At 42.3% G+C, this 12,919-nt stretch overlaps 1 protein-coding gene across 1 annotated transcript; it reads right to left on the bottom strand.

Annotated features, from left to right (window-relative positions):
• Positions 1 to 9,533: 9,533 nt before the first annotated feature.
• Positions 9,534 to 12,393, bottom strand: LOC124662552 (malignant T-cell-amplified sequence 1 homolog). The gene is made up of 8 exons (XM_047200376.1): positions 12,380 to 12,393; positions 11,835 to 11,916; positions 11,658 to 11,725; positions 11,254 to 11,351; positions 10,738 to 10,874; positions 10,386 to 10,453; positions 9,915 to 10,028; positions 9,534 to 9,555 (listed from the first exon to the last, which is right to left on the bottom strand). Exons 1-8 carry the CDS (start codon positions 12,388 to 12,390, stop codon positions 9,534 to 9,536), a joined length of 600 nt encoding a protein of 199 aa, XP_047056332.1. The 5' UTR covers positions 12,391 to 12,393.
• Positions 12,394 to 12,919: the final 526 nt, after the last annotated feature.

Raw genomic sequence — 12,919 nt, 5'->3', positions numbered from 1 at the left:
AACTGAGTCGTCAATTCAGCTGCACCTAGAAAAGCACTAGTAACAGGGGTGATGTGAAAGTAGCAGTAATATGAGAGCAATAGTAACAGTAACACAACAGCAGTAGCAGTAATATGAGAACAATGGCACCAGAAAATAGTTGATACTACTTCCAATGTCATGTAGAACGAGTGTAGATGATGAAAGATGGACCGGGGTTCCCAGCTATCTACACTAGTGGTAACTCTCCAATAACAAGTGTTGGGTGAACAAATTACAGTTGGGCAATTGATAGGATTGAAATAGCATTAAGACAGAACATCAAGATCATTAATCATGTAGGCATGTTTTCCATATATAGTCATACGTGCTCGCAATGAGAAACTTGTACAACATCTTTTGTCCTACCAGCCGGTGGCAGCCGGGCCTCTAGGGAATCTACTGGAAATTAAGGTACTCCTTTTAATAGAGCACCGGAGCAGAGCATTAACACTCCGTGAAAACATGTGATCCTCATACCTAAGCCTTTCCCTCCAGTTGTCCCAATTTCTGTCACTTTGGGGCCTTTGGTTCCGGACATAGACATGTGCAAACAACTTGTAGATACAATCTAAGCAATAAGTATAGAGCTTAAATCTAAGATCATGCCACTCGGGCCCTAGTGACAAGCATTAAACACAACAAGATTGCAGCAACAATAACTTCACAACTTTATAGATAGACTAATCATAATGTAACAATCCATCGGATCCCAACAAACACAACACCGATTACATCAGATGAATCTCAATCATGTAAGGCAGCTCATGAGATCATTGTATTGAAGTACATGGGGGAGAGAATACCAACTAGCTACAGCTAGAACCCGTAGTCCATGGGGGGAACTACTCACGGAGCATGATGGAGGCGGTGGTGTTGATGGAGATGGCTTCCGGGGGCACTCCCCCGTCCCGGCAGGGTGCCGGAACAGAGACTTCTGTCCCCCGAAACGAAGTTTTGCGATGGTGGTGGCGCCCCTGGAGTCTTTCTGGAGTTTCGTCAATTGGTATCGCGTTTTTAGGTCGAAAGGGCTTATATAGGCGAAGAGGCGGAGTCGGAGGGTGCCTGGGCCCCCCCTCACAGTAGGCCGGCGCGGCCAGGCCTGGGGCCGCGCCGCCATGTTGTGTGGTGGGCCCTGGCCCCTCTCCGACTCTCCTTCGGTGTTCTGGATGCTTCCGGGGAAAATAAGATGTTGGGTCTTCGTTTCGTCGAATTCCGAGAATATTGCCCGAACATCCTTTCTGGAACCAAAAACAGCAGAAAACAGGAACTGGCACTTCGGCATCTCGTTAATAGGTTAGTTCCGGAAAATGCATAAAAACATTATAAAGTGCAAGCAAAACATGTAAGTATTGTCATAAAACAAGCATGGAACATCAGAAATTATAGGTACGTTGGAGACGTATCAAGTACCAAAGAAGATAGTCTCGGATAGAGGGTTGATCTTCATGTCAGCATTTTGGAAACAACTCCAAGAAGCTCTGGGATCTAAGTTAGATTTCAGCAAAGCTTATCACCCACAAACCGGAGGACACATGGAAAGAACCAATCAAATACTTGAAGACATGCTTAGAGCTTATGCTCTAAACTTTGGATACCATTAGCAGAATTTTCATACAATAACAATTATCAGAGTAGTATTCAAATGGCACCATATGAAGCATTATACATAAGAAAGTGCAGATCTCCAATCTGTTGGTTCGAGATGGGATAAAATAAGGAGTTTGCACCAGATTACATCAAGGAGAGACAAGGAGTCATCGAGGTTATCAGGGATAGAGTCAAGATAGCTCAAAGTCGACGGAAGAGTTACGCCAACCAAAAAAGAAGATTATGGGAACCCAAAGTGGGAGACATGGTATATTTGAAAGTTACCCCAATGAAAGGACTCAAGAGATTCGGAGTGAAAGGAAAGTTAAGTCCTTGATATATAGGACCATTCAAGATACTCAGTCAGAATAGATGAACATGTTTTGAGCTAGAACTACCTAAGCAGTTGAGTTTGATTCACAATGTATTTCATATATCTCAACTCAGAAAGTGTTTAAAGGCACCAGATGATCCAGTGTCACATGAGGAGTTAGTATTGCAAGACCTAACTTATGTTGAAAGACCGAAGAAGATATTGGAAGTGCATTGGAAGAAGCTAAGGAATAGGGCGATTAAGTACTGCAAGATACAACGGCAGCATCATCCTGAGTGAGAAGCAACCTGGGAGAAGGAGGACGATCTCAGGAAATTGTACCCCGAGCTATTCAGGTACCTCAATTACAACTTCGGGACGAAGTTTCTGTTAAGGGGGAGAGGCTGCAATAACCCAGAACATAGGAACATCGAAGGGTAGATTTAGAATTGGGATGTGCATTTCATCGCAAAACGAGGGAAATTTTCGCGCCTTATTGCAAATAAACCTAAGAGGGATCGAGGTTCTCTCTCGTTGCAATTAGGGTTAGGCAATGCGAGGTTAAGAATTTCAACATGATCTCTTTTGTAACTTGTTTATGTGGGAGATGATTTTGAATTGCCAAGTCATATTGAATTTAAAACTAAATTAGTAAAAGATAAACAATTTATAATATGGAATATGAATTCATAATTCAAATACACATCATAATTCAAATCACTTTGAATTTCAAATTGCAATATAAATACACAAATAATTCATAAGTAAATGATATAATTACAATTGAGCACATAAGGAAAATTTGAGCTTTATTGATAATACACACACATATACAATGTCTTTACAATATTCATCATACAACAATTGGATGAATAAAAATCAAAATAAAAAGAAGATTACATAAATTTGAATCCTATACTAAAACCTAAACTACATGTCTTGGGAGAATTGCTTCCTAGATCATTTCCAACCTTGAAACCTGCAAAATAGAAAGAAGAAAACTAGACAGGGGGTTAAATGTGAAGAAACTAGACAGGGGTTAGAAGCCAAGTGTCAAGGACACTTGTTCAACTCCAAAACCTGGATAGAACCAGGATAAACATAGGCAGACCAACACTGAGCCAAACCCAGGGCTCAAGTTTCACCAAAGTGATCACACACCTCATGGAGCTGTTGTGCATCCAACAACACACAAAGGCACAACCTAGTCACCAAGCCATGCCAGGCTTGTGTGTCACAACCAGAGGAGAAACACATCAAGTATAAGAGGGTAGAAACCCTAGAAGCAATGCACAGGTCGACAGATCACCATTCACCAAGCAACCATCAAGGAACAGTGACAGTTCATCTCTGTTCTTCCTCAAGAACAATTCAAGCAACTACTGAAACCATTTATCCACCCAAAAATCCACCAACCAAAACCAGTAGGAAGATGGGAACTTAACCAAGATCATCAGGAGTTAGGAGGAGCAGGGCAAGTAACCAAGAATATCAAGAAACTGCTCAACAACAGTTGAGCATAACCATCTAGGAGCTGGAACAAGGTATACCAAATACCTGGAGAGGATCCAATGGATCCAATCCATAGATTTTGCATGACACAAGTCATAAAATGAGCAGATGCTCATGGGTGATCATCACTTGGTGTTGACCAAGGATCACTGGCAGAAAATGGAGCAACTAGAGCCCAAACCCATCCAGACACTATTTATGTGCACATAAGCAAGAATAGATGCACAGATGTGCACACAAGCAAAGCACACATGCACAGATAGCATCAGTAGAGGATTTACAGAAACTAGAAGCTACCAAGACCACCTAGTGAGATCCTAGCCACTAAACCATCAGTAAACCCTAGATTTTTTCACAGGCAGGCATAATGGCATTCATAGCATGTATGATTCCCTATTATGCAAGCACAGATGAGTAGCCAACAAGATCTAGCCAACTGTGTGAGCAACCAAGCAGTAACAATGCTACTGAGGTCACATCAAACACAAAACCATCCAACTAACCAACATTATAAGTCATCATCATCCAGAAATGGATTCAGACTTTATTTATTTCCAAATTGGTCATGGAAATATCAAATCATGAACAGTAAGGTAATTAATCAACACTGCATAAGCAGTTCATCTATAATTAATCCATCCAGGCATGAATATATAACAAATCCATGCATGAATCATGCAATAGCATCACTGAGAGGCAACAGCAGCATGCACCATTGCATCCTAGCCATTGGATCATGTCCAATGAGCTATGGACAGCAACAGCAGCACACACACATATACATAAGCATCAATAGCAAGCATAAGTCACCACAGTAGCTAGTAATCCATCCATGTAGCAAAGGAATTAACCAGTAATTAGCCACTAGCATATAATTGATCAAATAGATCAAATAGATCAAGCACAAGGCATAGCAGAGCATCACAGACAAGCAGTGATCCAAGAATTGGATCAACTGAAGCACACACAGGGCATAGGTGAGCATCACTGACACCACAAGTGTCAGTAGTGCTAACCTAGGCCAATAACAAGGTCATTAGCAAGCAATTGCATATCAGAGGAGCACAATTGGATAGAATGGATGACCAAGGAATAGTAAGCATATGAACAAGCTCAGTAAGCATATGAACAAGGACCAATAAGCAATTGCACAACATAGTGAGCCAGTAAGCATAGGAATAGCAACATGAGGCTTAGGTGTAGAGCATAGCAAGAACATCAAGCGCAGCAGCACAGCACGAATAGCAGCACAACACCAAGCATGGCAGCATGGTAGCACATCAGCAGCATACGCAGCAGGGCCGTAGGCACAGATCAAGAAGGACGGGATGGAGTAGAGGTAGAAGAGGAGGAAGAGGAGGAGTTACCTTGTGAAGAACGCAGCGACAACAATGGCGGCACGGTGGCACGGCCAACCACGGCGGCGCCAGACCGCGACCAAGCCGTGCCAGGCCACGCACACCACCAGAGAGGGCGGCGAACACCCAGAGGTGGCGAGGCGGAGCAGATCAACTGAGATCTCCATGGATCCGTCGGCGATTGCGAGCGTCACGCACGCGCACGAGCGGTCGAGGACGAAATTGTCGGATCTACACGGACGAGTAGACGTGCCGTCGTGCGCTGAGTCGATTGAGCACCACGGCATGCCCTAGCTTGGCCGGAGTTGGCCGGAGAAAGGCGACGACCATGGTGGCGGCGACGTCGCCATGAGATTGCCTCGGTAGGTTAGGGTTTCGTGAGAGAGAAGCAAGTGAGAGAGAGTGAGGTGGGTCGACACAGTTTGGTTCCACCGAACCGTTTTGCGCAGGCCTTAGTGGGCTGTCCAAATGGGCCACATTAGTGGGCTGGCCCAATTGGGCCATGGGGTATTTTTTGTCTTTTCCATTTTTAAAATAACTTGTGAATTCTACCAAATAATAAATAATGAAAAAATACAGCTAAAAATCCAAGAAAAATAGGTATAATGAATAATAAATTATTCTTAACAAGAATAAAATAAGAAATAGAATTTACCACAAAAGTTCAAATTTTAATATTTTGAATTTAAATATGAACTTTAAATTTTAAATTTGCAATTTTCCTTGGATTTAAAATCAAGGAAAATTCCCAATGAATTCAAATAATTGTTATTCAAATATTTTAAAAAGGAGTTCTATTATTCCAAGTCATTTTTTTAAGATTAAGATTTTCCAAAAAGGGAAATATCTTAATATTTCAAAATTCCTTGATATTTCCAAAAATGAGGAAAACTCTATTTTCAAATTATTTATTTGAAATCAATATTTTCCAAAGGAAAGTATCAACTACTTTTCAATTCTATTCTTGTTAGAAAAGGAAACAATGTTAAAGTATTTAAATAATTCATAAATTACCGCCAAAGGCACAAATACTTAACTCAACCCTACATTTTAAAATCATGTCGGGGTAAGGGATTCAACATGAAATAATACACCCATACATGCATCATTTGGATCTTATAACATTGTCTTTACCGGACATTGATGCTTCTTTATAGAACCTGTGGTCCAGGTTCCATCCAATACATCGAACTGCATTATCTCGCAGTCACCAGGCAAGTTCACCCTTGCTCATGTCATCTTGATTATTTTATATCAATTTACCCGCAAAAGTACTATACTTATCATTCCTTCATTGAAAATCAAATGTTACTTTTCCAATTATGAACATGACTATGTGGTGGGCAATGGAACCATGGTATGTATTAATATGGTGGAGGTTCCATTGCAAGGGTTCTATTAATCTAGGACTAATCACCAATGCCGTCTAGTGATTCTAGCGCCGTACAATTCGCGTTAACCATGAGATCTATAATGGCTCTGGGGAATTCAGCTGTATATTTTCCCTCTTGCATATCAATGGACTTGATAGGGCATGGCTGGGTGTTGGGGATAACACTGCAGTAGGTTGGGAAATCCTTTAAAATCCCCATCCCTGTGGATGAGAGGCTCTATCGTCTATGAGGGATTGTCCATAGTACACCAGGGGTAAAGCCGCATGATCGGGAGATGTCTATCGGGGGTGTATGGATGGACAAAAGGGTGGGTATGAAATGTCACGGAGAAGGCAGTGATTGGATTGGATCTTACACCTGGCCCCACACCAAGGAAGTGTGGACGAGAAACGCGTATCGGTTGGTATCAAGGATAAGTTCTCTTATGGGAAAAGTAACGCACCTCTGCAGAGTGTATCAAATTTGTGGCTGTCACTCCCTGTTCCGGGAAGGGAACTACGAACGCGGCATGAAAGGAACTCCGTGAAGTTCTGTTCAACCCGTGGAGACTGGCGGGCATAGTTTTAAGAATAAAATCAATCTTTTGAAGAAATGTTTTCGAAACATGCATTGACCTGAGATTTTCTGATCAATGATCGTTTCTAGTGCATCAAACACCTTTTCTCTTTTGAACTTGCTGAGTACCTCTGTACTCACTTTCTTTCGACACGCTTGCTAGACTGTGACCATGAAGTGGAGGCCACCGCCGGAGCACCGGAAGGAGATTACGAGCCGGTCTACGAGGAACCTGATCTGTCCGGAGGAGTGGAAGGCGTGGACTATGGGATAGTCTACGGACCCGACAACAATGAGGAGGAGGAGTAGTGTCTTAACCTAGTTATCATAGAGCTAAGCAGCGTAGTAGCTTACCTAAATAAGTTGTTGAGCTTAGTTTAATATTTATGTTGGTTTGTAATAATACTTCAGTAGTATCTTAGGGTGTTCTCATCGGACCTGTGAGAATACCAACTTGTTAAGACCATGATTGTAATATAATCTCGAGTGTTATGACCTGCAATATTTCTGTTGTACCACTCTGAAGGATGTGATATTTGTGAAGAAATCCCTTCATGAAGATCATATCAACAACTTGTATACTACAACATGCAGTGGTATGCTTGGTCACCGAAGAGGGGGGACCTTTTCGTGCGAAGGGGTACTGGGCTGCAGGGAGGTGGGCCGAGGGGAGAGAGGGAGAGATGGGCCACCAGGGGAGAGGTGGGGAAACGGGCCGCCGGGGTGGGTTAGGTTAGATAGGGGCTTTTCTCCCTTTTCTCTTTTTTGTGTTTTTGTTTAAACCTTTTGAATTCAAATCTTTTCTGTTTGAATTTTGAAACAGATGTGAGGGTGAGATTTAAAAAGTAGTTTTCAAAATACTAATTTATTTGTAACCAAAACAAAACAACATTGTATTTCAAGATTAATTATTAAAAAGGTTTAATTGCAAAATAGAGAAATAGGGAGGATTAGGGTTTGGAGATTAGGGTTTTGTTAAAAAGGAAAAGCCAAGGGAGGGTTCTCATTTTACAACCATATGAGAGGGAAGCACAAGATTAGGGTTTCAAAATAATTTTTATTTGTAAAAACCATGGAGGTTATGATGCATGATGTCTTGATGATGCACAAAAAGAAAAGAACAACCAAATATATAGGGGGTGCTACCCTGGGCCGTTACACTCTGGCAGCAAAGGCACAACATCCAGTTTTCCCATAGCATCCTCCGCCCTAACCAAAACACTCTGAAGACGAACAAGATAGTCATGAAGCTCGGAGTGAAGATACTCAACCTCCTCAACGAGGATATGCTGCAAAGACACGTCGGTTGGGGAAGCTTCGTCATTGGGAGCAGGCGGGCCTGCAACATAGGGAATTGCAGCCGTTTGAAGAGACGGCGAAGCATCACATCGAGCGGTATAGGTTCATCGGTGTGTAGCATAGCACGGCAGAAGCGAGCTATATGCCCAAAATGGAGGCAGCTCGTGCCCTGGATTGGGTTCCTACAGGAGCGGGCACCAGAGGAGCCGAACGACAAACGCTTGCAGAAGGCATGGGCAAGGCTGAACTTCGTGGGTGGCACCTCGAAGGAACTTCCTGCAATCCCCTGAGCATATCCTGCTCACGTCCCGCACTTGGCCGAGTGGCTGGAACTAAAGCGACGATCTCTGCATATGACGGACGCCCAACATTGCCTCCACATGCACCAGCAGAGAACGCGATGAGGTCATCGACATGATGGGAAAGAGAAGCCATAGCAGGCAACATTGCTGAGTTGGAGTTGGATGCCAGCTTGGCAGACCAACATGGCGGCAGCCCCGACTTGCGGGACTCGAGGATGACCTCCACCGACGAAGGAGTTGACGGACAGCAACGCAGCTTCTCCACAGAGCCCGACGGCGGTGATTGAGGAAAGCAGCATTTATAAGCAGCGTTACAAATTCCATGCAAGGAAATAGTAGAATTATAAGTAGCGTTATAGTTTTTTGAGACAAGTCTTAAGAAATTTGATTGTGTTTCCTTATCGTTTAAAAACTCCTCTATTTTCGCATGTCAATTATTCAGGATCAATCGTGCCAAAATCTTACGTAATTTTCCTTCCACGTGCACAACTTATATCTAGAAACATTTCTGAATTCCCCTGCTAAAAACTATACAACTTAAATCTATAAACGGAGGGAGTATAATCTGACATGTTGCGTTTCTTGTTTCTATACTTCATAAGTTCGTATAAGAAGCGAAAATTTGTTTCATAGGAAATACAGAGGATTACATCTGTTAGCTCATGAAGAAAACAGTTCATCTTAAGATTTTAACCTTTTGTTTTTATCAACGCAAAACATCACAAATAGCCTGCCAGATCCACTCTGGAGTAGACGTTCTAAAGCAAATCAAAACGAAGTGCTGAGGAGCGAGCGAGTATGTGTGCCGCAATATTACACTGACAGAAAACATGAGAAAACGAGACTGCAGCCAAAGCTGGACGTCACGAACTTTCACATCCTGTCCTGCACAACCACACCAATGTTAAACTTTTCTGAACCTTCTTCTGTGAGTTGCAACGATTCAATAGATAGAACCACAGTAAATAAACCACCAAAGTAAAGTTTACAAAAAAGAGCAGAATCAGCATTTTCTTCTGAACTGTTACTGGTACAACCAAACGATCAGTGACATAGTATTGGTATCATACAAGGATTTTAGCAGCAGCTTAGTGCCAACTAAAGCGGATGTTCTATCTGTTTACAAGAAAATGTGATGCCCTGGTTACAGTTCCATATGATCATGCCACAGATCCTGCGTCGCTCGACGATTCTACTTATTCAAGACGTTCCATCTGTCGAAAATGAAATCAAAGTTAAAAGTTGGCAAAATAACCCATGCACTATGTTCAGTCCACAAGGATTTCCTTGTGGTAAACATGAACAAATTGTTGTGACATTTTTCACCTGGTACAGAATTCTACATACTTAATCTAGCAAAGCCAGCTGCTATATACTACAACAAGTAAATATAATGATTCAACTATTGCTAATTTGAGCATTTGATCATAACTAAGGGTATGCAAAAATTGAAACCACTCAAATTGCGGAAACCAGCTAGTTATTCCTTAATTCATTTTCTCGCACATTTCCAATCTAGACTCCGGTGTTAGTACAATTTTGAAGTAGCGGAAAATGGCCAAACCAGCCAAACCGTTTTTGCACGGGCTTATCATAACATGGAGACGTATGTAAGCAGAGTACCTTCCACAGGCCATCATTTAAATAGTGCATGTTGTCAACTCCAATTCCTTTGTTGATGGTGCTTCTGCAAAAGTTTCAGAATTTCAGGAGCAGCATTAGCCACAGCCAAATGCTCGACAAAATGATACTAACAAAAAATGTACAGGGTTGTAATACTACGGAAAAGCTCATGTTTATCAGTATATCTGCGTAAGGTTCTATATTGAGATATAGTTTGTAGGCACTACCGTAAATAACAAAAGTTACAAAATACTAATAAGACCACCACAAGTGTATATCAACCATATGGAAATATTAGGACAGAACCTGACTGAAACTTCAAAACAGATAGAAGCAAGCATGCCAGCAAGGTCTACGCTTCACAAGTATAATTTAGAGTTTCAGATGCATCGGTACTGACTAATCCTTCAAGAGAGCTTACATGTCTTTCGCTGACATCTTTGTAAATCCAATCGCCAACGCGTGCTGTTTGCCTTCAGCCATTATAGCCTGACAATTACAATTTCCAAGAGCTAAAATTAGTGGGCATGCTCAGGGGAGGTAAAGCTGTTTCATCACTTTAATGCGTATCCGGATGCATAAGTAGTATCAAATAAATACCATACCGTGAACTAATAAAAATAACATTTTAGTGTGTAAACTAATCTGGAGACAGCCAATTAAGCCGCATGAAATAAAAACAATAGAAATGCAGTAAATATAGAATTGTCATGTTGCTACATGACGTCTACTTCATTCATGCTGCATCTATAAAACAATAAAAAGTATTCTACCACTGGTGTTTCCTCATCGACTTCATTGTCCAACGCACCACCAGGCGATGTCAGTCCAGGGCACATAATGTTGGCACCAGAGAGAACAAACTTGATAGCACCTCTGTCCACTTGGAATTTCTTCATGATCTCGGGATCTAATGAAATGTAAGTATAAGTTAGCATAAGGGGGACATCTTGAATGTCGATTTTTGCCAACTACATACACTTTTTTTTTGGAAAAAATCATGTATGTACATGTTATAGAACGACCACTTGCCAAAATTTGTGCACAAATTACTATGGGTTATTCAGAAAAGACAAGGAATGAACTGTCAGTATTTTTCTTTCTTGATAATTTGCATTTACAGCTCGTATAATTTCCATTCTTGTTGACATTCTTCAACAGGTAAAATGTTTACACCGATAGTGCTCTATTCTGTAATACATAGGCACACCCAAATATATATAACATACAAATTCGATACACAGTGATGTAGACATAGGGGGGAAGGGATGCAGGCAGAAGAAAATTACACTGATGAAGAAGCCGCAGGGTCGGCATGTACGGACCATCACGGATGTTGAAGAAGAGAGGGACATTATTGACCACCACAAGATTCAGATGGTTTTGGCTAGGGAAAGAAACGAACTGCATTAGCGCATCAGAAAGACCAAACTCTTGCAACAAATAAAAGCCAAAATAGCCTTTGCTTATCGATCTAGTCTACGAATAGCTACATGTACATTCGGAGTTTTGAATTAGAAAGCACTGAGAATCAAGTGTGTCAAGAGCAGAACGCAATGTAACTCTTGTTATGTTAAGAGCATGACACAAACATAAAGGCAGGCAGGCTACTAAGCGTGTTTAATCGAGAGAGATAATTCATTTGATAGACTGATACCAAGCAAGTAGAACCAGAAACAATTGGGCTACTAACCATTTAACCACAATCATCGGTGACTTCTTCGGAAGCATGTCCTCTAGCAAAGGCTCGAGGAGAGGGTACTGCAATAAGCTTAATCTCAGTATATCTGAAGGGAAGAGAGACCAGACCAGAGTCTGAAACTGAAACAAAGGAGAAATTGAGGGGTATGCGGATCTTTTCGACATGGACCTCCTCCGCGATGCTCTGCCGGATCCTCCGCTGTACAGACGCCTTGACCTGATTCTGCCCGGATATGTCTTCCGAAGAAAATCTGTGGATAAAAAGAGAGAAAGAGCAATCTTTTGTCATTGTAACAAACCTTGTACAGAATGCAGTGACCAATTTCAATGGCTGCCGATGAGGGGTAGGACTAGGAGAGCGGATGCCTACAATTAATCATTCACCAAGAATATATCTTTCGTCTACCCGCAAAAAAAAGAATATATCTTTCGTCTACCCGCAAAAAAAAGAATATATCTTTCGTCCCTCCGATTTCAGTACTAGTAAATTCTCTCAAAACGCTGAAGCAAAACCCGTACTACTACTACTACTAGTACACCGATCTCTGATCTCCCAAGAACTCGATGAATCTGACGCGTCAAAAAAGGAAGAGAAACGGATAGCGGTCTCGGCACGAGTGGCGAGTTTGGGCGGCGCAAATAGTTGTAACGGATCTAGTTATGAGTGGAGGAATCAGCGTTGGGGATTGGGAAGAAGGGGAGATTGGGACTCACTTCTTGAACATGGCGCCGGACCTCGGAGCGGACGGGTACCTGGGCGTCGGGGCGGACGGACGGACGGAGGGTCGGCCTCTGAGCAGGGAACCCTGGTGTAGAGGAAGGTGGGCGGCGGCGGCGGCGGCGGGAGGGTGGAGTGGCCGGATGGAAAAGGAACAGGGTGCTGCTGTGCTCTCTGATTAGAATACGTTTCTCCTATGTATTCTGGTGACGTGGCCTGTATCGGCTGCCAGCGTGGACTTCTGTATCCAGGCTGACATTTTTTTAGACAACCCAGCTGCTAAGCTAGTATTGATTTGGTAACAACGTTTCTATACCTAATAATAAGGAAAATGTTGTGAGTAATCGAGGGAGAATCGAGCGAGAGAGAATGATTGAATCAAACTGTTCTTTATTCCATTGACAATCGACTATTTATACAAGGTGAACCGTCGCCTCAACAAATCGACATAAGGAGGCGGCGTTTCGGGAGAAACAGTCGGGGACGGTTATACAATCGTGGGAGCGTCGTGACTGTTGTCAAAGCAAACGCACACA

This window comes from Lolium rigidum, chromosome 6 (genome assembly GCF_022539505.1).
Source record: "Lolium rigidum isolate FL_2022 chromosome 6, APGP_CSIRO_Lrig_0.1, whole genome shotgun sequence".
NCBI lineage: Eukaryota > Viridiplantae > Streptophyta > Magnoliopsida > Poales > Poaceae > Lolium > Lolium rigidum.
The sequence above is the reverse complement of the archived record's forward strand: the minus strand, read 5'-3'. Positions and strand labels throughout refer to the sequence as shown.

Excerpts from the sequence above, each read along its gene's own strand:
- LOC124662552 (XM_047200376.1), bottom strand. Across the intron at positions 11,726-11,834 it reads GGCAGAGCATCGCGGAGGAG|TACCCTCTCCTCGAGCCTTT; the intron begins GTCCATGTCGAA and ends AGCTTATTGCAG. Across the intron at positions 9,556-9,914 it reads GATAAGCCCGTGCAAAAACG|ATGGAACGTCTTGAATAAGT; the intron begins GTTTGGCTGGTT and ends CATTTTCGACAG.